The following is a 26,121-nucleotide window of genomic DNA, read 5'->3' as shown; positions in this document are numbered from 1 at the left end:
TGCTCCTTAATGCTAGGTCGTTGGCTCGTAATAATGTTGCCTTCAACGACTTTGTCTCTCAAAAAAGGCCCCTTTGGGTCTTTATTACCGAAACCTGGGGTTCTGAAACCTCCGGCCCTGACTTCGTAGAGGCAGTCCCCGAGGGCTATTCTTTGGCCAGAATGGATAGGTCAGGACGAAAGGGAGGTGGCCTGGGTATCCTTTTCAGAGACACTTTTACTTGTAGCACTAAGCCTCTTTCTTTACCCTCTGATAAGTTTGAGGCTTTATATTTCTCTATTAATTTACTTCCCTCGGCCTCTTTCTCTGGTATTCTCGGTTATAGAGCTCCTGGCCCCAGAACGACCTTTGCCCATGACATCCTTAAATTGATAGAGCCCTACGTTGATAAGCCCCACTTCAGTATTCTCTGCGATTTTAATTTTCACTTAGAGGCCATAGAATCGAAGGATACTGCAGTATTTGTAGATGGTCTAGCGGCATGTGGTTTGGGTCAACTGGTCATTAGCCCCACACATTTGGCCGGCCATACGCTGGATGGTATCTTTTCAAATGATTCAAGACTTTTGGCAGGAACTCCCATCCCCTCTAGGATTACCTTTAAACTCCTGTGCTTAGCCCATGGTGCTTTTTACGGCGCAGGCTCAGAAGGTATCAGGGCCCTTCTGGGTGTGTATTCCCCCAGTAGAACCCTCCGGTCTTCTTCCAAGAATTTGCTTGTGGTCCCCAAGTTCACAAAGGCAAAGTGGAGAGGCAGAGCTTTTTCTGTTCTAGCTCCTAAACTCTGGAACTCTCTCACTTTGGAGCTCACTAGCCAATCCTCTTTAGCGGTCTTCAAAAAACACCTGAAGACCTGGCTTTTCTCCCAGGCATATTAGGGACTGCGCCTTTTGTGGCTTCCTGGTTCATCTATCTGGTAATGTGGACCTTTTGTTTGTTTGTCTGGCGCCTTGATGCCCCTTGGGGCTAAGTTTTGCGTGGTATAAAAATGCTATTCATTCATTCATTCATTCAACACTAACGTGTTTCTTCCAGATTCTGTCTTTCAGATACTAGCTTTTTTGGCATAAGGATTTTCTCCAGTGTGGAGTTTCTCATGGTGAGATAGCGTTTTTCTTTGCAGCTTTTCTGGCATTCAGAACACTCATAAGGTTTTTCATCAATATGGAGAATCGCTTATGGTTAGTGAGGCTGTGCCTATCAGATAGGAATTTCTGGCATTCACAGCATTGGTAATGTTTTTCCCCTGTGTGCGTCTGCTCATGTAGAGGGAGATTGTGTTTAAAACTGATGCTTTTCTGGCACTAAAATATTTTGATGGTGTGTTTTCTTATGGCGCTTGAAATTATCTCTACCTCTGAATCTTTTCTGACAATTAGAGCACTGATAATTTTCTTCTCCAGTATGGATTCTCATATGTTTAGTGAGATTACATTTAAGGCTGAAACATTTTTGGCATTTGGAGCACTGATAAGGTATTTCCCCAGTGTGGGTTCTTATATGCTGAGTGAGACTGGGTTTTTCACTGAAACAATTGTGGCATTCAGAGCACCGATAAGGTTTTTCCCCAGTGTGGGTTCTTATATGAATAATGAGACTGTTTTTTTGGCAGAAATATTTTTGGCATTCAGAGCACTGATATGGTTTTTCCCCAGTGTGGGTTCTTATATGCTGAGTGAGACTGTTTTTTTCACTGAAACATTTGTGGCATTCAGAGCACCGATAAGGTTTTTCCCCAGTGTGGGTTCTTATATGAATAATGAGACTGTTTTTTTGGCCGAAACATTTTTGGCATTCGGAGCACTGATAAGGTTTTTCCCTAGTGTGGGTTCTTATATGCTGAGTGAGATTGCTTTTTATCCTGAAACATTTGTCGCATTCAGTGCACTGATAAGGTTTTTCCCCAGTGTGGAATCGCATATGTGCAGTTAGAAGTGATTTAACGTTGAAATCTTTTGGGCATTCAGAGCACTGATAAGGTTTTTCCCCAGTGTGGGTTCTTATATGTTGAGAAAGAGTTCTTTTGTCTCTGAAACATTTCTGACATTCAGAGCATGGATAAGGTTTTTCCCCAGTGTGGGTTATTGAATGTTGAGAAAGACTTATTTTGTCTCGGAAATATTTCTGGCATTCAGAGCACTGATAAGGTTTTTCCCCAGTGTGGATTCTTGTATGTTGAATGAGTTTGCTTTTGTCAATGAAACATTTTTGGCATTCAGAGCACTGATAAGGTTTTTCCCCAGTGTGGGTTCTTGTATGCCGAGTGAGACAGTTTTTGTCTCTGAAACATTTGTGGCATTCAGAGCACTGATAACGTTTTTCCCCAGTGTGGATCTTTGTATGCCGTGCGAGATTACGTTTTACACTGAAACATTTCTGGCATTCAGAGCACTGATATGGATGTTCCACAGAATGGGTTATTGCATGTCGAGAAAGACTTTGTTGGTTACAAAACCTTTCCTGGCATTCAGAGCACTGATAAGGTTTTTCCCCAGTGTGGAATCTCACATGGGCAGTTAGAAGTGATTTAAGTTTGAAATGTTTTGGGCATTCAGAGCACTGATAAGGGTTTTCCCCAGTGTGGATTCTTGTATGTTCAGTGAGTCTGCTTTTGCAACTGAAACATTTCTGGCATTCCGTGCACTGATATGGTTTCTCTCCAGTGTGGGTTATTGTATGCCGAGTGAGACTGATTTTGTAAATGAAACTTTTCTGGCATTCTGTGCACTGATGAGGTTTTTCCCCAGTGTGGGTTCTTGTATGCCGAGTCAGAGTGCTTTGATCACTGAAACGTTTCTGGCATTCAGAGCACTGATAACGTTTTTCCTTAGCCTTAGAGTGGTATCTTGTATGATGAGTGAGACTGCGTTTGTCTTTGAAATTTTTCTGGCAATTCGGGCACTGATAAGGTTTGTCCACAGAGTGGGTTATTGCATGTCGAGATAGGCTCGATTTGTTACAAAACCTTTTCTGGCATTCAGAGCACTGATAAAGGTTTTCCCCAGAGTGGATTCTCATATGTTCAGTGAAATAAGATTTACGGTTGAAACTTTTTTGGCATTCAGCGCACTGGTAAAGTTTTTCCACAGAGTGGGTTAATGCATGTCGATATAGACTCGCTTTGATACTAAACCTTTTCTGGCATTCAGAGCACTGATAAGGTTTTTCCCCAGTGTGGATTTGTATGTGATGTGTGAGCCTACTTTTTAAACTGAAACATTTCTGGCATTCAGAGCACTGGTATGGTTTTTCGCCAGAGTGGATTAATACATGTCGAGAAAGACTTTGTTTGTTACAAAACCTTTTCTGGCATTCAGAGCACTGATAAGGTTTTTCCCCAGTGTGGATTCTCATATGCTCAGTGAGATAATATTTACTGCTGAAATTTTTTGGGCACTCTGAGCACTGAGAGAGGATTTTCCCAGTGTGCATTCTCTCAAATTCAGTGAGATGAGATTTATGGCTTAATCTTTTTTGGCACAGGTAACTTTTTCCCCAACTTGGGTTATTTTGCTTTGATTGAGGCAGGTTTGAACACTGAAATTGTTTTAACAGCCCGTGTTTTTAAAAGGTGTATTCCTAGAGTTAATATCTCTACATTTAGTTTTCTCTTGCTTATAAGCCACGGTAAGAGTGAACCCGATTTTAGAGTCGGGCTTGTTTAGATACTGTTCAGCATTTATCTCTAAAAGACATTGTGCGTAATCTTCTTAACACTTGCATTGAGCAAAATATGTCTGGATGCAGCCCTGTAACACATGTCGAAATGTTTGTAGCAGATAATAGTCTTTTGGTTGTAGCCTCTCTGGCAGCAACTTATTTTGTGACTGAAGTTTTTCTCAAATCTATTTGTATAGGTTCTTAGCAATGCAGTGATAAGGTGTTAGTCTGATATTTAATGATTAAACTGAGTAGTACCTTTTTGCACTGGCGTAAAGGCAGTAACTGAGAACATTAGAACGTGCACAGTACTATTGTGGATCATTAGGCGCAGAACATCAGTTCCTTTTACCCTTTCTATGTTTGGTGTAAGGTTAAGATTTGTAGTTCTGAAGACGAGGATTTATTTACATTAGCTATAGCGCAACGGTGCTCCTTTAATCCATTTTGATATTTAACAGTTTTACATATCATTCACGCACAGCAGATACTGTTGAGGCGATTTACATAGAATTACAGAACAGTACACAATAAAAAGAAAACAATCTGAGATGGTCATGAACACAATAAAGTGGTGAATTTTTAAGGTTTTCGCCAGAGTGAGCAGAGTGGGTCGAGGTGTTATATCCCGAGGCAGATAGTCTCAAACTTGCGTAACTGGTTAAAAACAGTTGTTGCACAAAGGTGATTTTCCAATCTTTTGGTTGTTAGCGTGTCAGCTTCGGAGACTTCTTTCAGTGTCTTTTCTTTGATGGTTTGCAGAAGAAACCTTTTGTTATATCTTTCTTTAATGCAGTGTGTGCTTCCTCTCTGGAATTACATGATGCTTTAGATCATGCATGCTTTAGATGAACGTTATTCTGTCATGCTGAGGCAATTTGTCTTTCTGATAATATTTCAGATGAGGATGCTGTGATTGGTCTTTCTGGCATTATTTCTGATGCTGTGTGCACAGATATGACTTTGCTCTGGGTAATGAAATGCAAAATTAGAGACTTCACTTACAGGTATAGTACTTTCCTCAGCTCCCACTTCCTCGCCACACCTAGATTTTGGAAATTGTTCAAACTTAGAATGCTGGATGTCCTTCAGTTTTTCAAAATAATCCTTCTTATGGCACTAACATTCAGTTGCTTAGTGCTAAATCTTGCTTTCTTCATCCGTAATTTCAATCACCTATAGTATAAAAATTAAATAGTTAATACATGTAGATTTCCCCAAAAATAATTTACAAGCCATATCAATGCAGAATTGCAGAATTTTGAAAATGTTCAGCTGTTCTTCAGACAGAGCAGAGTGTAGAATAGTAGCCTGAGAGTACTTGGATGTAGGAGTGAGGATTTGTAGAATTTATTAAGCTCACAAAGGATACATGTACCCTATGGACTTGTAACATAGAATCCCAAAGGCAGACATTAAAGTCATATGGACTGGCACCAAACAGATATTAAAAAAAGAATACTATTAATTAATTTTTAATGTAGATTTCTGGGACGGGAATTTCCCCTCCACGGACAACAGACGTTTCCCCTGCCCTGAGTTACCACCTACTTGTATCTGGTATCCTGACTTTTGAGCTCTGGACTCTGCCGCACGCAAATCTATTGTGTATTGCGAGGACTATGCCTAGACCTATCCCTCAACTATGGTTCAGAGTATGAATCAAGGGCAATGAAATTAAGGCGTACTTTCATGTGTTCATTTTATTCCACCTGATTATCAGTTGTTAGGTTTTTCTGCACCCGGATGTACCGGGTGCAGAAAAAATAGGACATCCTTTTTTTCCAGACAGAAACATTTTACTGAAATGACCCACCAGACTCTGGGTGCAGCAGAAGCAGCCAGGAATTATGCTGTTTTTTTACTAACTGGGGAAACACACAATTCTTCCCTCTGTTAGAAAATGCTTTCCTCTTCCCTCCCCTGCTTCACCCATCTACCCCCAACCAACCACATGCATATATCTACCACCTGCATAAAACAAGTAAAAGCAGAAAAACACTATGAAATAGTGAATGGCATGTGGTTTGACAGGCAGAAGAATCTGTTCCTCGTGGCAACTCCCCAGTCCACGGCATCAAACTTGTAACTGAACTTTACTGGGATAAATCTACCACAAAACAATTACATGAGATTTTTCGGCCACTCCAGTACTGTGCAACCTCTAACAAGGGACTACGAGAGGTCTTAGACCGGTCCTGTGACCTGGAGGGTCACACCAAGTGTGCCCTTATTTAACCCCTTGCGTGCGGCCGCGTTTCCCCCTCCGGTGCTGAGCTCTAATGAAAACGGGCGTGGTCATGACGGAACGGTTCCGTCATGAGCTGACGGAACGGTTCCGTCATGAGCACAGCTCAGCCGTAGCTCATGACGGAACCGTTATGTCATGAGCACCGAAGGGGTAAAGGCAGAGTACTGTCATGGGTTTAACAGCTAGAGCGGTGGTGGCAATGCACCCTGTTGTAAGGATCAATAGCCTTATGATATCTTTGCATCATGGTCAGTGGAGTGGCGTCCTGCTGACACACTTATGTAATGCTCCATTTCTATGCCTGTGTCCAGACTTTGCGCTAACATCAAGAGCGTGTTTAGGGTGTTTGTATGCGTAGCATAGAAGCAATGTGAGAGTGCGACAGAGTAAACCGCATCTCCTGCCTGCCAGTTGTGTATACAAGTGGGACCATCTATCCCTCTTTTATACCCTAGTTCAAAGTCCTCTGTTACCCAGGAATAAAGTGCTCTACAAAGTACTCAGGTGCCTGCTGTGACACCAGGGATGGTAACAGCCTGATAGTCTATCTAAGTTGCAGGGACATCACCTGCAGGCTGAATTACTTAATGGAGAAGCTGGGTACCTGTCCTGAAGAACCTAGAAGTCTGCCTAGAAGCCTGCATGTCTGGTAAGAAAAGGATGGGAGTTTGACTATCCAGCAGGAGGACAAGGTTGTCCGGGAAGAAGCAAGGTCCGACACATCCTCATTCTCTGTAGGGCGGGCCGGAAAGCCATCCAGCAGGACCAGCTAGTCTGAGGGACCCCGCCCCCCCCCCCCCCAAGACTCTCCCAACAGTTTAAGGCAGAAAATAAAAGTCTACGACAACATGATTTTTGAGGCCCAGTAGGACGATTGTGTGATGCCAACAGGCCTGTTCAAGGTTTCACTTGTCAAATTCCTAACACAACAGGGTCTGAATCTATTGACTTCCTGTAGAGCCTGTGTTGGGCTTTTAGCTGCTGGATTTCTGAATACTCTGTGTCAGAAGCTCATGAGGGACTACAACTACTCCAGTGTCGAACACCCTGTCTGAGCTCACGCCTGTGGTCCAGCCAGCCACAGTGTGGGGTCAATTGCTGACGGTCGGGCCTCCAGAGGGGCTGTACTTCCCGACAGGCCAGGTGTGGCTGCTACCTTGGGACTGCTGATCTTCAGGCAAAGAAAAGACAGAGTGGGTGCCCTACTGTATGCAGCCTTACATCCAGGACAAAAGTGCTCCACAAAAGCCTGCTGGTGGGTCACTGCTCTCTCGAATGTTATGGCGTGCCATTCAAGTGTCGGGAAACAGGAAAGAGACCCAGACAAGACTGACTCATCCTGTGAAAGGGTAAGACGCTTACGACAGAGCATACACGCATTGGGGTGACTGGAGTGACAGAACTGACCCTATACTATATTCATGATACTCCTAAATGCCCCTAGAGGGGAAGAGGGTATCAGAACCGGACGCACCTGTCTGCAGCACATGGTAGTCTGACATGCCTGCACCATCCTTTCACGCAGACTGTCCATAAAGTTGATTTTAGAGCTGCTATGCACATAGCAGGGGGAATCTCAGACCATTCGCTGGTGGAGGTGCAACTCGATGGTCCGGTTGTGGAATTCATGCTACCCCCAAGGGTTGATCCGTGATATTTTTAAGACAAGACGTTCAAAGCTCGTATGAGAGATGGAGCAGACTTCTATTTTATTTATGTTTATATAAAAAAAAATTATGTTTCGGTTATAATTATATATATATATATATATATAATTATAATCAGAAAGACATGGCTTGGTAGTTCGGACTGGACTGTTCCCATGAGGCACAGGGTCAGAGCTGATTTGCATATAGCCAGTGTCTAACCCAGAGTGTTGTGGAGTGCAAAAAAACGATGGATTTAGGCCCAGATCCTTGTACTGGGGTGAATGTATGACATTGTTCTACATTCTGTCCATCAACTGTGTTTTTTGCAATTTTCACCCCGAGTGGGCTGGGGATGCTCAGACGTGAGTCCCAGGCTCTCCACACCACTGGAGTCAAGCTATCCAGGCTGATGAAGGCTGATAGCCAGAAACCGGTCCTCGGATGCTTGATTCCGGTCTGGGAAAGACATGGCTTGGTAGTTCGGACTGGACTGTTCCCATGAGGCACAGGGTCAGAGCTGATTTGCATATAGCCAGTGTCTAACCCAGGGTGGTGTGGAGTGCAAAAAAACGACGGATTTAGGCCCAGATCCTTGTACTGGGGTGAATGTATGACATTGTTCTACATTCTGTCCATCAACTGTGTTTTTTGCAATAGGGTGAATTCAAGGCAGTGATTCGAGGCCAGACACAAGCCTTGATTGGGAGAATGTCGAAGGAACGTAAATTGAAGTGCGAGGCTCAGGACAAGGAATGTGCTTTCCTGGAGGTTCGCTTGGCAAGTGGGGAATCAGTTTCTCTCCCATTGCACCATCAACTGAAGCAGCATACATTAAAAACACTAATGGAAAATAGCGTGCACTAAAGCGCTGGCTACCCAGCATTGTCTATATGATGTCGGTGATAAAGCCAATGAGTTGCTTACATGGTAAGAGAGACCAGACAAAGGACGGAACTGGATCCTTGAGGACACTGACAACAAGGGGACGGAAAGACTGGGAGAGACTTCCTGAAAGACCTGACCCTGCCATGGCTAACAAATAAGGACCTAGACGCACTAGACCAAGACCTGACAGTAGACTAAATAAATTAGACATTAGGAACCTTGCAAAAAGGGCAAGCGACGGGACCTGATGAGCTCCCTTTAGAATTATATAAAAGCATGGTGGATAAAATCAGGGAGTACCTCCAGAGTATATGAAAATAAGGGTGTCTCCCGGAGGACCACAGAACGTCTGAGGTGGCGGTCATCCCAAAAAGGACGAACCAGCAACTGAGTGTGGGTCTTATAGACTTATCTCCCCGCTTAATATTGAGACTAAGGTATTTGCGAACGCCCTGGCGATCTGCCTCTGTACAGTAATTGCAACAGTGGTTCATCCTGATCAATCGGGCTTTATACCACACCAGGGAACGCGCTTAAATCTCCGACACCTTAATGGAGTACCATATGCAATAGGAGATTCCTTTGCTGTCAAGCTCTTGAATGCTGCCCCTCTAGAGTGCATGCACGTCAATAACACAGTCTCCCGAGTCTTTGCCGTCCGACAGGGATGTTCCTGGTCTCCTATGCTCTTCACACATGCGTGGGTTCGCCAGGACCTCTCATATGGGGTATTCCAGTTGATCAAGAGCGGGATGAGAGAATCTCCGTCTACGGTGATGTTTTGCTGTAGGACACGTAATCAGCCTTCTCGAGTGAACAAATCCTACAAATCTTTCACATATTTGGAGATTATTAAAGATATAAGATCAATTGGAAGACGTTCTTAATATTCCTGCTGGTGGCAGGGACCCTGCGGCTGCACTCTAGGTGCACAGTTTGGGTGGCACTACATGGCTTTAAATATTTGGTTGTGGTCATTACAAGAGAGCACAGGCAGGAACATACTCCCGAAATTAGACCGGCTTCGCTGGGATGCCCCACACTTGTGGGCGCTCCCGCTCTCCTTACTGGGCCGAGTGGCCCTATTTAAAGTGATGACCCTCCAGGGTTTCCTGTACATCATGCAAAAAACGTCCTTTAAGATCCCACCAGACATTTTCTTTTAAAAGGTAGACTGAGAACTTTGGCTCCTGTTGTGGGATGGTGGCACTTCGCACTGAGTAAGATGCAGAGGGGAGTTTAAGGTGGACTGGCGGTCCGGAGCATTCGCAAGTATTATTGGGCCACGCAGCTGGTGGCAGTCAACAACTGGGTTTTTGCGGACTGTGAGGATCCTGCTTACCGGGTAGATAGATTGGCCATGGGCAAGAGAGGTTACCCCACGCCGTGCTGTATCGAAGAAAGTATGAGTGCACCCTACCTACTCATATCCATAAAGTGGTAAGGGTGTGAAGAGAGGCTACCAAGTGTTTAGGCTGAGAAGGTAAGCTGACTGAAATTACTCCACTGTAGGATGGTGATCTCTTAAGTGCAGTGGGAGGATTGCAGGGCTTTACAAAATAGGGACTGATTAGCTTAGAACGGCCGGGCGATGTGTGGAGGAGACAGGCACTTGTGTCCTTCACAATCCTACAACAAAGGTATATTAGGTGACTAAAGATGGTTCTGACATTTGCAGGTGGGTCACGCTCTGCAAGGTCACATATGGAAAGGGGGGAAGTTGCCTGATGCATCCCCAATGGAGGACCAGCTGCTAACTAATCCCCAACCGAAAAAGCAATCTCGACCATCTATAGGAAGTTGATCTACAATTCTCTGGATCCCTTGGGGATGTTTCCAGGCGGCCATTCAGCAACTTTTGTTCCAAATCTGGAGTTGATTTTTAAAAACCAATAACTAATCACCCTCACACTCTTGGAACTTTCTCCCTGATTAATTTTCTCCCAGGAAGTGGGATTCATTTAAAAACAAATTCTCATCACGACTGCCAGGTATTCCCTGGTGGTCCTGAATAAGAGAAACATATCAGACAGCCTGATCTAGAGAGGAAGGGCCGTCCAATGTATTTACATCAATGCCACTCAAGTAAGGCTGGACACATGACAATCCAGCTGACTTGCATTAGGTCAGGCAGACCATCGGTTTGTTGGACAGGATACTCCATCACGCTTGTGCAGGATTACCCTGCTCACCAAACTCTAAATCAAGACCTTTATCTTGTCTGTGCTATGCATGTATCTCTAGTTCTGCTTCATTATGTCCATCAGTCTTTGTATTAGTTACTTGTTATTGAGGCGTGTGTGTTTAGTACAGCGTAATCTTACGGTGTGTGTGTGGGTTTATTTGAACCCTGCGGTTTAATCTGCACTTTTGTTTATGCGGTGTTATCACACCCTTGTAATTATAAAAAGTATGTTACAGGCAGCCAGGTGTCTCTTGCCCGTGACTTCTGCGGAAGTAATGGTGCACAGTTAACAGCAGCAACATTGCAAAGTGTCAAGAGCCTGATTTAGAGTTTGCTGGCAGGGTTAGTTAGACACAAACGTGATGGATATCCTGGCCGCCGTATTACAAGCACCACTGAATATAATATATGAGAGCCTCATTTCTTTCTTTCGTACTTTCTATTTCCCTTGTTTTTATTATCTTTACTAGCTGTACCCGGCCACGCGTTGCTGTGGCTCAGTCTGGTTAAATGGAAAAGAAAGAAAAGAGTAAACGCACGTTTCTAATATGCTTGTGGGTATACAATATTTTTTGTTGTTCCATTGTCTGTGCAGATGTAGAGATTGTCTGGTTTGCCGACTCCAGAACACGCAACATATAATTGTCCCTGTGAGAAGCAATCCGTGTCTAGATCTAAACCGCACAATTCTAAAGATTGGCCCTGAGCTTTTTTTTTTAAATGTTTTTAAAGAAACTGTTTCGAAAAACACAGTTTGTAGTACATGTATCATAGCAAGTACTCATGTTTTTTTTGCTGCTTGTTATCCAGTTTTTACCGATATCAATTTGATACATGTTTAAATCACATCACATCAGTTAATATAACAGAAACAAACAGTACAGATGGTAGCTTTTGGGCGCATCCTTAATATATAACATGTAACAGAACCGCAGGTCGCGGTTGCATCGTGTTCTTTTAAATTATGTTGCAAACTGAACCACCTCCTCCCCCCTTCCTCCACCCACTTCACGGTCTGCCATCCTGACACCAACTGTCCATTCTAATATATGTAGACTATTGTCTCTATGCGTCCCTTGTAGTTGTTGCGCATCAACCAAATCGATAGGGTCTGTTCAGGCTTTCGATTAAAAACACGCACGTATTCGACACGCACGTATTTGAATCCAACGTTGTGTATATAAAAACACGCCCGTTTTCGAATCCAACGTTGTGTCAAAATTTCAAAGCAATCGGTGGAGTACTTTCGGAGATTTGAGATTTTGAACAACAAACAGTTACATTTTTATTTATATAGATAGATTTTACTTTTTTTTATCCTCTTTCTTTTTCTGTTTCTCTCTATTCCTGGCTTATCTTTAATTCATTTCTTAATTTAAGAATGCTTAGCCTCCTAAAGCATTTTATTAAATCATTTTAATTTCTTCTTTCCTGTCATGGGGATGACTGCACAGATATCCTTACAAGTAGGATCTTTTGAATTCTGCATGAACCTATTTACTAATGGTCCTAGTTGAAGGTGTCATTTAGAAGTTAATTATATGTTTCTTATGTGTGGTAGGGTGGGTATGTGTGAGAATGTGTGTGAGTGAGAGAGTGTGTGTGTCTGTGTGTCTATGTTATGTTATGTTATTTGTACTTGTAAAGCGCACTGCTACCCTAGGATGTCCTGCCGCTGAGTACTGGTGACCTGGGGAGCATCAGCTGTTTAGTGGGAGAAGATTCATGTTTTCAAACCCTTGCGAAAAGAAAAAAGGTTTAGCACATTTCTGAGAGGGAACGGAAGTTCATACCATGCTTTGGAGGCACAGTGGAGAAAACTTCTGCCTCCCCAATTAGTTTTCTTAAAGTTGGAGGTTTGGACTAATTTGGATCCGGAGGAACGTAGGAACATACCATGTAAATCTGGTTTTAAGAAACTCCGGACCAATCCTATTAATGGCCCGAAAGACGACACAAAGTGCCTTGAAGCGTGATATAAGTGGAACTGGGAGCAAATGCAGTTCTTAAGTTCTCCTTTGACCAAAGCAACCCTACGGGTTCCCGTCAGCATTCTCGCTGCCGCGTTCTGGACCAGTTGCAACTTGTTCATATGTTGTTTCTGAACATTAAGATAGAGGCTGTTGCAATAGTCCAGACGGGACATAATGAGTGCAGTGACAACCGTCCTTAGGTTGTCTGCCGATAGGAAGAACTTCATTTTTTTGCTAAAGTTGCCTGATTCACTTGGTCCCCTATGGTGAATTTGTTATCCACCATGACTCCCAAATTCTTAGCTTTCCTAGAGAGTGTAGGGCACGATCCCAGATCCTCCGGCCACCAGTCCGGGGTCCAGACCCAGGGATTATTGCCAAATTTTAACACCTCAATTTTAGCCGAGTTGAGTTTTAAACGGTTGGACGACATCCAGGTGGAAATAGAGCTCATGCAATTATAGAACCTCTCCCCCGCCTCCCTTTCCGCTCCCTCTGTCAGCGATAGCACCATTTGTGTGTCATCAGCATAGGAGGTGACCAGGAAACCAAACGACTGGATGACACTGGCCAGGTGTACCACGTAGATGTTAAAAAGCGTAGGGCTCAACGCCGAGCCCTGTGGCACCCTGCCGAGCCCTGTTGCCATCTAAATCTACCGTCTGACAGGAAGGAATGTAGCAGTTTCCATGCTGAGCCCTTCACACCAATATCAGAGAGCCTGTTCAGCAGGACCTTACGGTGGACCGTATCAAAGGCCGCGGATAGGCCCAGGAGGATTAAGATGGCATTACCTCCCCTATCCACGGCATCTCTGATTTCCTCGGTTGATTTTATTAAAGTCAGTTCCGTACTGTGAAAAGCTCTAAACCCATATTGCGATGCGTCCAAGGAGTTATTGGCAGAGATAAAGTTGCTGATTTGGCTATTTATTTCTTTTTCCAGTAATTTGGCAGGTAGTGGAAGCCTAGAGATAGGGCAATAATTATTCGGGTACTTAGGGCCAAGAGATTACTTCTTTAGAAGAGGAAGCACAGAGCCTTTTTCCAATTTTTGGGAAAAATTCCGGACCGTAAAACTGCATTAAGCAGGGGTGTGAGCCGTTCCAAAAGTTTCCGGAATTTGCTTACCAATTCCAGCAGGACACGGATCACTAGGGGCACCCGATTTTAGCATAGACAACAATTTGACCAAATCTGCTTTCTCAATTGGGGTTAAATGCTCCAGTAGTTCTGCCGGGGCACCTAAACTTCATGATCTGTTAGATTGAAATCAGTCTGAGTATCATTGATTAGACCATCGAGTGAGGTAAAAATTGTTTCTACTTTACTTTTAAAAAAGCCAGCTATTTTATTACAAAATTCTGCATCCCCCTGTTTCTTTGGAGTGGCGGGGTTAGCTAATTTAGAAAAATCATTCCACTTTTAAAAAAGCCTTCCTTGGAGTCATCGGACCCGAGTAACATCCGTCCAATTTCCCAGCTTCCTTTTCTGGCTAAGGTTACTGAGGCATATGTGAACTCAGTCCTGGCACAATCTGTCGAGCATTTCAAGTGATGGCGCCACCGTTTCATTCTCACATACATGCTATTAAACACGGGGTTCCTCAGGGCTCTATATTGAGCCCTGCACTTTTTAACATCTTTGTACAGCCCCTAGCCCTGCTGGCAAAAAGCAGAGGGTTGTCATTGGTTTCATACGCCGATGACACCCAGCTAGTCATCACTTTTTTCGAGGAACTGCCAAGACAATCTCATCACATTGAAAGAGGACTCGGTAGCTATCTCTGACTGGATGGCAGCTAGTTGTTTACAGCTGAATGCTGCCAAGTCAGAAATTCTAGTGCTGGGTAGAGACAGCTCCTAATATTTAGGCGTCAACAAGTCCTGTATTGTCCGCCTGCAGAGAATCCAGAACCCAGCAGCTGGCGCCCTGCTAGCTTTTCCCAGATCTTGCTCAGTCTCGCACCTTCTGCCTAAAATTGCACTGGCTACCGATAGCGAAAAGAATCCAGTTTAAGTCTTTGTGTGTGGCTCACAAAATATTGACCTACCAAGGACCGCAGATTTTGGCGAATCTGCTGGCCCATTATGTACCGGACTGCCTTTTGCTTTCGGCTAATGCGGGCTTGGTTTGCACTTCCCGTTTTCTCAGAGCTAGAGCGGGCGGTTGATCATTTAAAGTTCATGGTATTTTGTAACAAGAAGTACTCTTTTTTAGCTTCCAAAAGAGCTTGCTTGTAACTGGAAATACAAGTTTTTAAATTCTCCTCTGCTTTGTCATAAAATTTTCGCCAATTCACCTCTGCAGGAGAGGCCCATTTGGGAGTCCACTTTTTGTGAGAAACAAGCTGATCACAGGCATCCAAAAGCCAATTATTATAAATGGTCGTGGCCTCCTCCACATCCAGCGGGAGCTGGTACATCGAGTTTTCCAAGACATTTCCCAGTCCTTCAACATCCAGCTTGTCTGAGTGTCTCAGGTATTCCGGTCACTAAATCCACAATTATAGTTGTCCGTAGGCACCAGGATCTGGTCTAAATCAGGATTTGTACGTCAGGCTGGCCGGGAGCTGCGGGAGACTACGTCCTGATGGCCATGTTGCTTGGCCATGCCCCCATACATGTCAATATTGACTGGAACAGGTTGGCAGTCAAGTTGACCTCTGGTTTTGAATATTAGCAGGATTTAAGGTACAGGGGTCACTACTGACTGGAGTTACTTAGCAGGATAATAGGTCTCAGGGAGCCAATACTGACTGAAGCTGGTTAGTATGATCACTAGTCCTCACAGACTCCTCACATTCCTCTCGAGAGAAGATCCTGCCTCCTACTCATTAGTGTCGTTTCAGTAACTGTTTCTATCATGTGTTCAGGTTTCATTGTCTTGTATTAGGAGAAAAGTGTATAAAAATACATTGTGTAGCATTAGCATTATATACTCCAACTTGCTTTAGGGTGGATGCTCTCGTCCATTGCAAAGACAATTGTCACTTGTTAGTTTGCTTGGCCTTTTGCTATTTTTGCATTAAATGTATGATAGATTTGTTGGCCTCCCAGTGTGTTGTGATTTATTTTACATATCACAAGAGATGACGAGGAAAATGACAGTCCAGTATACACATTCTTCATATAAATCAACTCACAGTATACTGTTCTGGAGGTTCAGTCCCACAGACATTATCTCTAACTGAACGCGGGAACCCTAGGAAGCAGGTGCTTTTCAAACCAGTTGCCCTCTGATGCGGCGTCTGTCCTCGTTATTGGATAAGTCAGTATGTCCTGAATTTTAGGAGGGTTACCGTATCTAGTGCACCCTGTTAGGCAGTGCTCACCTGTGGTAGTAAGATGTTAATAGGCACCTTATCACCTATGCACGGTGCAGGGCTTTGAGTTACAGAGCTCCTCACGCTGTGAAGAAGATTAGGTCACATTTACCCATTTTCCCATACTTGGTCCTGATGAAATGCCAACAGATTGCTCCATGACTACACAAGGCATGAAAAACGTTGACCTGAAGTATAGACCCCAGCTTACCAGCAGGCTTATAGGTGATCGACACTTTCACACAGTGATAGGGGTCATTAGTTCCTCAATTTCTCTGCTACTGTTTTTAATCTCAACATGGACCAGGTAGATCACATTAACTATATTGTGGCAACTGGTCGATAGTTGATCTTATATTCAGACTTCACTAATCTCACATCTTATGACACAACATCTTCCGTCCTACTATGCTCATCCGTCATACTTAGTAAAAGATCTCTGACAAAGTGCGCTCTTGTGCTGCCCGCCAGGCATTGTAGCGCGGCCTGGTGAGGAGTATAGCCCAATGATGAAGCATGTCACCTTCAGGTGAGTGAAGGCAACTTGTCTTAAAAGCACATGCTTCCTAGGGTGTCTGCGTTCAGTTACAGATAATGTCTCTGGGACTGAACCTCCGGAACAGTATACTGTGATTTGATTGTGTTTTATTTTAACAAATGTACATAGCAGATATTGGTCCTTCCTTCTTTCACAAACATGATCGGATACCTGCCTCGGAGCGCACTTCTTACAGACGAGTATGGGGTTATCATGTTGCTGCTACAAGCTCCTTACCTGTGCGAGTTATCGGGAACGATGCAGGGCCAGACCGAAAGCAGCCACACGTGGAGATCAATGACAAATACTGAAGAATGAACAGAGCTTCCAAGCTGGTGACCATTACTTAATTGACCTTGAAAATAAGAGACATGTTTTTAGTATTCTGGTGACTCATGACCATAAAAAACAAAGGTTATAAATTCAATATTGTGTCAAATACTTAAAAAGTGGAACTGGATGTGCTGAATCGGATGTTGTCCCAGGTCATGCGTGACACCTTCCACCACTATTGCTTATGGGACTTGTAGTTTGGTTTTCCTCATTAAAAGGATGGGCTCTAAAGTCCCAGTGTTCTAAGCGATGTTGGTCAAAATCAGAGGCCTGAGTGAGGGTGAAGCATGACATGGCTCTGCTTAGCAGTGAGATGAACGATAGTTCCTCAGCCCTTCCATTCTTTGACAGACAGAGCCTGGTCAGCCGCTTATATTTTTTTGCAATGGGAAAGAAACTTTTATTGCAGCTTCTGTCCTCTGAAGAGATAAAACCCCTGGGCGTGTTTCATTAACTTCTGACAAACATGAACAATCAAGAACATGAGTTTCTGGAAAACTATCAAGCACCCAATCAGAATCAGCCGCCCTTCACACCCAGGAATTCTTGAGGCTTTGGAGAGGGTGAATTGCACGTGGCATAAGAGGAACACTACATCGACTCAAAGCTCACTTCTCAGGGATGTACTGAACAGCCAGCCTCATGGCACACTTAGACAGCTCTTCACCTCCTCCTCAAACTGTTGACCAGCTATCAGGGCAAATGAGCCTTCAGCAAAGCATTGCTGGCTTGGTTCCACACCGGACCAGGCAAGGTGGTCAACTCCATACTCCTCCAAGTCAGCAAGCACTCTTGTCGAGCCAGTCCTAACCCCACATGGATGTTCCCCATCACAACTATTTTAATGGTACTAAGTTATGTTTCTGCTAAATGTATGAGTCAAAAAGTGAAAGATTTAACTAGGAAATGCTGAAAGAAAAATCATGACGTTTTTCAATATTTCTGAGTCTGCCACAGTACACAGGAGCATTATTTCTCCAGGATTGAATCTTTCATAGGTTCACATGCTTGTATCTTCCCCGTCGTCATGGTGGGAGTCTCACGGTAACAGAATGACCAAAGCAGTATCATAGAGAAGAGAAAACTGCATAGATAAGCCCATAGGGCCTGAAACTATTTGGTAACCAGACCTCCTAGTTGTTTGGTCCAAAACTCAGCCAATCAGCACCCCTGCCCTGACATCACACTCCCCAACAGAACCTTCCTGCCTCAGATTTCCAACCGCCTTCGTGTGAGAAAGGGGTCTCCCTGAGCTCTGCTCAGTTTGTTTGTTCCAGTGTGAACTTTTGACCTTTCTAACTGAATTCTTTCTGGATATAAGGTATTGTGATCTATCTTTTTACCTTATAATGGCTTAAAGCTCAAAGAAGAAGCTTTTCAGGCCTTGCCGATCCTGTGGGAAAGCTAGGCTTTTTTCTGAAGACCCACATAAGGACTGCTTATACTGCCTTCATCCCAAGCATGTTGCTAAGGACTGTAAATACTGCAGAACTTTCTCTGCCAAAACCTTACGGGGACAGAGAAGCTTGCCTTCTGTTGTGGCTTCAAAAGAAGAAGGCCACCTCAGATTCTGATTCTGGAGAGGAATCCTCAAGTCAGCCTCCCAAAAAGAGGTAAACTTCTCATTTTGAGGAGGTGGTGGATCCTAAAAAGGGTAAAAAGAATGGAAAGGAGGCGTCATCTCTTCCTCCTACTCCCTTGAAGAAGCCGTCTAGTCTAAAAGGAGCATCTTCTGCTCCGTCGACCAGTTCTATGGTGTCTCCTGTTAAGATTGAGGTGAAACCGTCGACGACTCCGTCGACCACTACAGTGTCGATGACGACCATTCCGACGGCGACGACTGGGATCAAATCTATACCGTCGACGACGACGACTACGCCGTCGAGACCAGCTACCCCGTCGACGAGGCAATCTTACTCGACGACCACATCGTCGACAACAGGATCGATGACGAAGCCGTCGACGACCTCGACGACGACCTCCTCGTCGACAGTAATTCCGTCGACGATTACCCAGTCGACGACAGCTCCGTCGCCGATGAATATAGTGTCAACTGCGAAGGCTTTTAAATCTCCGCAGTCGAAGACAGTGATCTCTTTAAGATCTTTTCAATCGTCGACGGGATCGCCGACGATTAGGAAGTCATCAGAATTTATGGCATGGACAAAGATATCCCCTCTGCCTCCATCCACATTACTGGAGCAGGATTCTGAGGATGAGGAAGCTTCTGGAGTGGCATATAGTCCTTCTCAGCTTCACATTAAGAGCCAAGACACGGATGAAGAGCGAGTTTTTTCTTTTAAAGATACTGCTCAATCCAAATCTTCGAGATATGAATCTTTTCAGGAACCTTGTGACTATGATGAAGAGGAGCAGCAGGAGGAAGCAAGAGAGGAATCAGTCTCGCTACCAGGATAACTTGCTGCTTTTAAAATTATAGCGCACCTACTTTGCTTGCTGGCACCTTCAGCTCGAGCGTTCTGTGCAGCGGAGCTAGCGCTGTCACAGAGGCTGTATTTACTCTATCTCTGCCGCCATTGACGGCGTGCAGCGAGGCCACGCCCACTTCGAGGCCCCGCCCCCCGCCCTGTGTATATAAGCGCTGAATGCGAGCGCTGTGTGCATGAGTCACTTTCCCTCCTGAGGCAAAGAAGCCGGGAGACAGATTTACTATTTTTTAACCTTTGTGTCACTGATAACTTGCTGCTTTTAAAATTATAGCGCACCTACTTTGTTTGCTGGCACCTTCAGCTCGAGCGTTCTGTGCAGCGGAGGTAGCGCTGTCACAGAGGCTGTATTTACTCTATCTATACCGCCATTGACGGCGTGCAGCGAGGCCACGCCCACTTCGAGGCCACGCCCCCCTGCCTCTCTTAGCCCCCATAAAACATGTGCTTTCACCAGACGCGCAGCAGACGGGCGCAGCGGGCGCGCCGTTTGCGCGCCGAAGGCGCGCCTAAGGCAAGCCCGTCTTCGCCCGTCCTCGCCAAGTCATCGCCTCTCGCCAGTCCCCCTGGCCGGACATCATCAGTACCCCGTCACTATGACAGGGACAACTACTTGCATATAACCTGGTAAGTCCCTGTGTCCACCTAACAGGTACGCTTGGTCAAACATGCCTCAAATGTAATAGCTGTAACTTTACTACTGCTACCCCCCACCGCATCCGACAACTCCAGAACTCACCTATAATTATTCCTATTACGGTCCTGCATCTCAATGTTAGGCCACTCTCCAAACACTATTCCGAAGTTAACACCCTCTTACTGGATGAAAACCCGGATATTCTGTTACTCTGTGAAACCTGGTTACGTGATGACATCTCTGTCATACCTAATCTTACGCTTCCAGATGAATACCATATGCTTAATCTGAATAGAGATGGGAGAGGTGGAGGCATTGCTGTCATCTACAAGAAAATTTATACTTGCACATTCACCAAAGAAGAACTTACTAACTGTGAATGTGCTTACTTCAAAATCAATATTAACCCTAACTTCACTATGTCAGGTCTCTATATTTATCGTCCTCCAGGACCTGCCTCAAAATTCATTGAAGCTCTTCTTGAGACAGCTAACTCGTTAGTGACTAAAACAGCGAACTTTACCATATTAGGTGACCTCAATCTTCATTTTGATCTACCTAATGACCCTACGATCAAAAGTCTTCTTGCTGACCTCTCCGCCTTGCAACTCAACCCCCTGATCCACATTTCTACGCATTTAGCTGGACACACCTTAGACCCAGTATTCACTAACATCGAAGAGGCTAAAACTGAGGTGCCCCTTCCAATGGGATGGACTGATCATCACCTCATTAAATTGACTATTCTAATCAATAAAACTACGTACAAAAACGCACCAGTCCAACGGCTAAAAAGACCATGGCACAAACTTTCCACTAGTGATCTTCAGGCCACTCTTGGGGAAATCCATCTTGAGAATAACTCAGACATTGACTCAGTCTACAGTAGATTCCATAGCTGGATCACGGGAGGACTTGATACTCTCATTCCAGTGAAGTGGACGAAAGGACGTAGTACACCGACTAACCCTTGGTATAATGACATCCTTAAAGCCATGCGCAAAGACTGTAAAAGAGCTGAGCGTCTATGGAGAAAAGAATACAACAACGAAGACAAAAGTAATTATCCAGCTAAACAAAAATGGTACCACAAAGCCATCCGTGGAGCACGATCCGCCTTCTATGCTGAAAAAATCAACTCGAGTGCCACTCCCGCCAAAGAAATCTTTAAGCTTGTTAAAGAACTCCAGAGCTGTAAATCCCCCTCCCCCAATATCTCCACTGCCCAACAATGTGAGGAGCTTGCCACGTTTTTCGTCGCTAAAGTACAAAAGATCTACAGCTCCTTCCCACAACACTCCCCTAATCGTGTCAATTGCACTAACCTCCACCCTTACGGCACAATTATGAAGAATATTCCAGCAATATCCGTTGACAACCTCATCAAAATGTGTCGTAAAATTAAAATTGGTTCCCCTTCAGACCCCATGCGTCCGGCACAATTTCTGGAGTCTCTTGACTTCTTCCTACCTTCCCTGGCCTCTGTTCTCAATCTCTCCTTCTCTTCAGCCACAGTACCATCTGCATGGAAGCAAGCTTGGGTTTCACCTATCATCAAGAAACCCTCCCTAGATCCTACCAAACTGGAAAACTTCCGACCGATCTCGCTGCTTCCATGGCTGGCTAAACTTGCTGAAGCCCATGTTAATAGTGTACTGTCCCAACATATGGTCCAGAATAACATCCTGGACCCATCCCAAAATGGGTTCAGACCGGGCCATAGTACGGAGTCTGCTCTTTTGGCCACTACCGAGTATCTCCGGACGGTCCTAGATGCCGGTCAAAGCGCTGCGCTGATTCTTCTTGATCTCAGCGCGGCCTTTGACACGGTGTCTCATGACATCCTTCTTGATCGTCTGGAGACATTCGGAGTATCTGGCCTGGCTCTAAGGTGGTTCCATTCTTTCCTTAAAGACAGATCCTTCCGGGTCTCAGCACCCCCTTTTCTATCGAAATCTCATCCAATTGCACAGGGAGTTCCGCAGGGCTCTGCGTGAGCCCATCTCTTTTTAATCTTTATGTGCAACCTCTTGCAACAGTGGCTAAAGAGTGGGGTCTGACACTGGTGTCGTACGCCGACGACACACAGTTGGCCATTATTCTTACGGAAGGCCCGTCTATCTCGGCTGCTAGATTAAAAAATGGTCTCTCGGCAGTTGCCCAATGGTTGACGGACAACTGTTTACAGCTTAATGCTGGAAAAACAGAAGTGCTACTCCTTGGTAAGAACACCAGCCATTGGAATGAGCACTGGTGGCCGTCTTCCTTGGGCACCATACCACCTCCCAAATCCCTAGTTAAAAATCTAGGAGTGTGGATGGATGCCTCACTTAACTATCAGACCCACACCAAAAAAGTCGCCGGCACGTGCATCGGCTTGCTGAGAAATCTCAGCCATATACTGGGCTTTTTTGATGCTAAAATCCGCCAGCTTATTATACAAGCAACTATCCTCTCGCGTCTTGACTACGCCAATGTTCTCCTTTTAGGTGCTAACAAAGGAGAGATAGCACGGCTGCAACGTGTACAAAACTCCGCGGCGAGAGCCCTGGTCGGCCTTCCACGTAGATGCTCAGCCAGAGCTACCATTCGCAAACTACATTGGCTACCTGTTGACGCTAGAATTAAATTCAAAACCCTAATCATGACTTTTAAAATCCTTAAATTGGACAGTCCCACACTGCTCCGACCCCTCCTCACCCCTTATGTCCCATCGCGCATTCTGCGATCATCTAATCAACATCTTTTATGTGTTCCTCGCACTAAACTCTGCCGCATGGGCGGCCGCTCCTTTAGGGTTTTGGGAGCCAAGTTATGGAACGAATTACCCCTTAACATTCGCTCTTTAGAGAGCTTGTCTGCCTTCCGGAAAGCTACTAAAACTCACCTATTCCCTGCCCCGTAACTTCCCTCTCCTCTACGCCTCTGGTCAGGTCTGTGACTTCATTAGCGCCGGGACGCCTCATTGCTGGGGCAGCTGTTTTGCGCTTTACCAAATAAAGAATAGAATAGAATAGAATAGGATCACTGGTAACGGATCTGAGACTCATGATTATTGATTACTATCGTCGTTTCCCCGAGGCTAATGCTCCGGTCTCGACGCCTACAGTACCTCGAATGCAAGATCCAATGGCTCAGTCTACGCCTCAGATGCAAAAGCTGCGATCGCCACCTGTGGTTACAATCAGAGATGATCTGACCGACAGTGATGGGGATGATCAACCTGAAGAAGGTGAACTTCTATAGGATACCACAGAGGGACAGGAATGGAATCAATATGTGTTACCAACAACTCCTTCTCCTTCGCCTACTCCAGCGTCTTCGCCTCCTCAGGACATTGGAGGTTTTCACGATATCGTGGAAAAAGCAGCTAAGCAATTTGATCTGGAGATGCCGGTTCAGGAAACTGAATGTTTTCTATATGATTTTAAGGATGACTCCAGAAAGTCAACAAGATCAATTCCAATTATTGAACATATTTGGGATGAGGGTCTGAAAATCTTGAAGACGCCAGCTTCAATTTCTGTTTCGGTTCCTAGAATCGAAAAGAAATACCGTGCACCAGAGTCCTCTCCGGCCTGTCTGATAGGGCATCCACGCCCAGAATCGGTGGTGACGCAGGCGGCGCAAAGAAATTAGAAAAATCTGGTCTCCACTTCTATGGTTCCACCGGATAAGGAAGGAAGGAGAATGGATGGAGCTGGAAAAAGATTCGCAGTTATGGTGGCGTCTACCATTAAAGATGCCAATGCTATGGCACTACTCAACCGCTTTAACAGGCAAATGTGGTCAGATATAGCGCCACTTTTGGCTTTGCTTCCAGAAGATAACAAGCATTTGCAATGCAATAGGTCTCGCATTAGGAAAGTTTGAGCTATTGGTATTGTAAATGAGAATTTTTTTATTTATGTGTTGGTTTTGAAAATAGTGAAATTAATATCTTTGTCATTTACAATGCCAATAGTTTTAACTTTCGCAAATGTGACACCTATAGCATTTGTAATGCAATATGTGTTGTATTTACGTGACTTAGATAAATTGATATTACAAATAACAATGACTTAATTTTTGTAATAATTAATACTTAAATAAAAGTGATTGTAATTTATAATGGGATTAGCTTAAACTTTTGTAAATAACTTTTGTGAAGATTATGTTCAGTGTATTTTATTGTGACTAAAATCCAAGAACAGAAGTGAAATATTAACATCTTTTTGTGACATTTGTAATAAAGATTGAAACATTGAGAGAACATATTTGAACCAGATGTTGAATGGTTGCACAGATTGATGCTGTGGTGGCGCTGAGTGATGTTGTGGTGGCGACGAGTGATGCGGTGGCATTCAGTGATGCTGTGGTAGCGCATAGTGATGTTGTGGGGCCCCTGAGTGATGCTGTGGTGGTGCTGAGTGATGCTGTGGTGATGCGATAGATAGACAGAGTGAGTGCGATAGATAGAGTGAGTGCGATAGATAGAGTGCGATAAATGGAGTGAGGGCGATAGATAGAGGAGGGCGCTATAGATAGAGGGAGGGCGATATAGATAGAGTAAGGGCGATAGATAGAGTGAGGGCGATAGTTAGAGTGAGGGCGATAGCTAGCTAGCTAGATAGTGAGGGTGATAGATAGATAGTGACGCACTGGCGGCGCAAAAGTGACGCAAGGGCTCATAAATAAGCCCCTAAGTTCACAATGAAGAATCTCGGGATGAATGTTGGGATGCAACCTCCATTTTTATTAACTTGTTTCTGTTACAACATCAGGCTTTTTGAATGGTGGCTCACTATAGGCCCCTAGCTACTCACTGGGGGTAGGAACCAATATGTGCATTTGACAAAAGTGCAGGAGTGATGTGTGACTGGCACACGTGTAAATGTGTTAAATAATATTCCTAAAGAAAATCTGCATTTTCTACCCTGCCATACTGATACTAGCTAATTATAGTATGTTGAGCATGCCTCTAATCCCCTTTCCATGTTTTGGACCAGTCAGTCAGGTGCTAATCCACTCTGCACGGATCACGACCACACACCTCAACTAAATGCTTTAAAAGCATGAATTAAGTACTACAGAAATCCATTATATGCATGTATTTCCCTGCTTCTGCTGCCTAATTAACAGTCAGTTGATTAGGCATTGTAAAGCTCAAGGCGAGTCTGCAGTTGAATAAAACAGAACAAAAATAGCTTCTTTCCAAAGGCTTCCAAAGGCTTGTGCATTCGTATTTGGAGGATAAGGCGTCTAGTTTCTATACTTATAGCATTATTTGTTATCCCTAAAAGTGTTCTGTTCCATGTGCTGTCCATATAAAGGAATTATTTACAACAAGGGGTGGTGATGGACAGAGTCTCTGAATTAAGCAGAGTACTCTCACCCAGTCAAGAGATCAGGGCTAGATCCAACACCGTTTTTTAGCTCATTGCACCATCCCAGTTTCAGAACCTGGCTGTATGCAAATTAGTCTGTCCCTGGCCCAGTGCATCATGGGAACAGGGCAGACCAGACTACAACAGCCAATTCTTACACTGGGAAGGAAACAAGCTTCCGGGGACCGGTTTCTGCCATTTCAGGCGTCTTCGGCCCGGCTTGCTTGAATCCTGATGGTGCAATGAGCAAGGGACTCACATCTGAGTATACCCTTCCACGCTTAGGGTGGACAAAATTATTTACAACAAGGGGTGGTGATGGACAGAGTCTCTGAATTAAGCAGAGTACTCTCACCCAGTCAAGAGATCAGGGCTAGATCCAACACCGTTTTTTTAGCTCATTGCACCATCCCAGTTTCAGAACCTGGCTGTATGCAAATTAGTCTGTCCCTGGCCCAGTGCATCATGGGAACAGGGCAGACCAGACTACAACAGCCAATTCTTACACTGGGAAGGAAACAAGCTTCCGGGGACCGGTTTCTGCCATTTCAGGCGTCTTCGGCCCGGCTTGCTTGAATCCTGATGGTGCAATGAGCAAGGGACTCACATCTGAGTATACCCTTCCACGCTTAGGGTGGACAAAATTATTTACAACAAGGGGTGGTGATGGACAGAGTCTCTGAATTAAGCAGAGTACTCTCACCCAGTCAAGAGATCAGGGCTAGATCCAACACCGTTTTTTAGCTCATTGCACCATCCCAGTTTCAGAACCTGGCTGTATGCAAATTAGTCTGTCCCTGGCCCAGTGCATCATGGGAACAGGGCAGACCAGACTACAACAGCCAATTCTTACACTGGGAAGGAAACAAGCTT

The 26,121-nt window shown here is 44.6% G+C and overlaps 1 protein-coding gene and 1 long non-coding RNA gene across 4 annotated transcripts in view; both read right to left on the bottom strand.

Annotated features, from left to right (window-relative positions):
* LOC144806065 (uncharacterized) overlaps positions 1-26,121 on the bottom strand; it is a 285,212-nt gene that overhangs the window by 192,763 nt on the left and 66,328 nt on the right. For 2 of the 3 annotated variants that reach the window (XR_013605681.1, XR_013605682.1), the window contains exons 4-5: positions 16,703-16,820; positions 4,666-4,836 (exon numbers count right to left, since the gene is read on the bottom strand). This is a non-coding gene — a long non-coding RNA (uncharacterized LOC144806065). Of the gene's footprint in view, positions 1-2,898; positions 4,837-16,702; positions 16,821-26,121 lie in introns of those variants that run through there. The other variant, XR_013605680.1, reaches the window with a different exon arrangement.
* Positions 1,282-2,892, bottom strand: LOC144806067 (uncharacterized; the record flags this gene model as incomplete). The annotated part of the gene is made up of 1 exon (XM_078672512.1): positions 1,282-2,892. A coding segment is annotated over one exon (1,611 nt), but the record flags the coding sequence as incomplete, so codon positions are not given.

This window comes from Lissotriton helveticus (genome assembly GCF_964261635.1).
Source record: "Lissotriton helveticus chromosome 1_1 unlocalized genomic scaffold, aLisHel1.1 SUPER_1_unloc_42, whole genome shotgun sequence".
NCBI classification, from domain to species: domain Eukaryota; kingdom Metazoa; phylum Chordata; class Amphibia; order Caudata; family Salamandridae; genus Lissotriton; species Lissotriton helveticus.
This window is presented reverse-complemented; position numbering and strand designations above follow the sequence as displayed.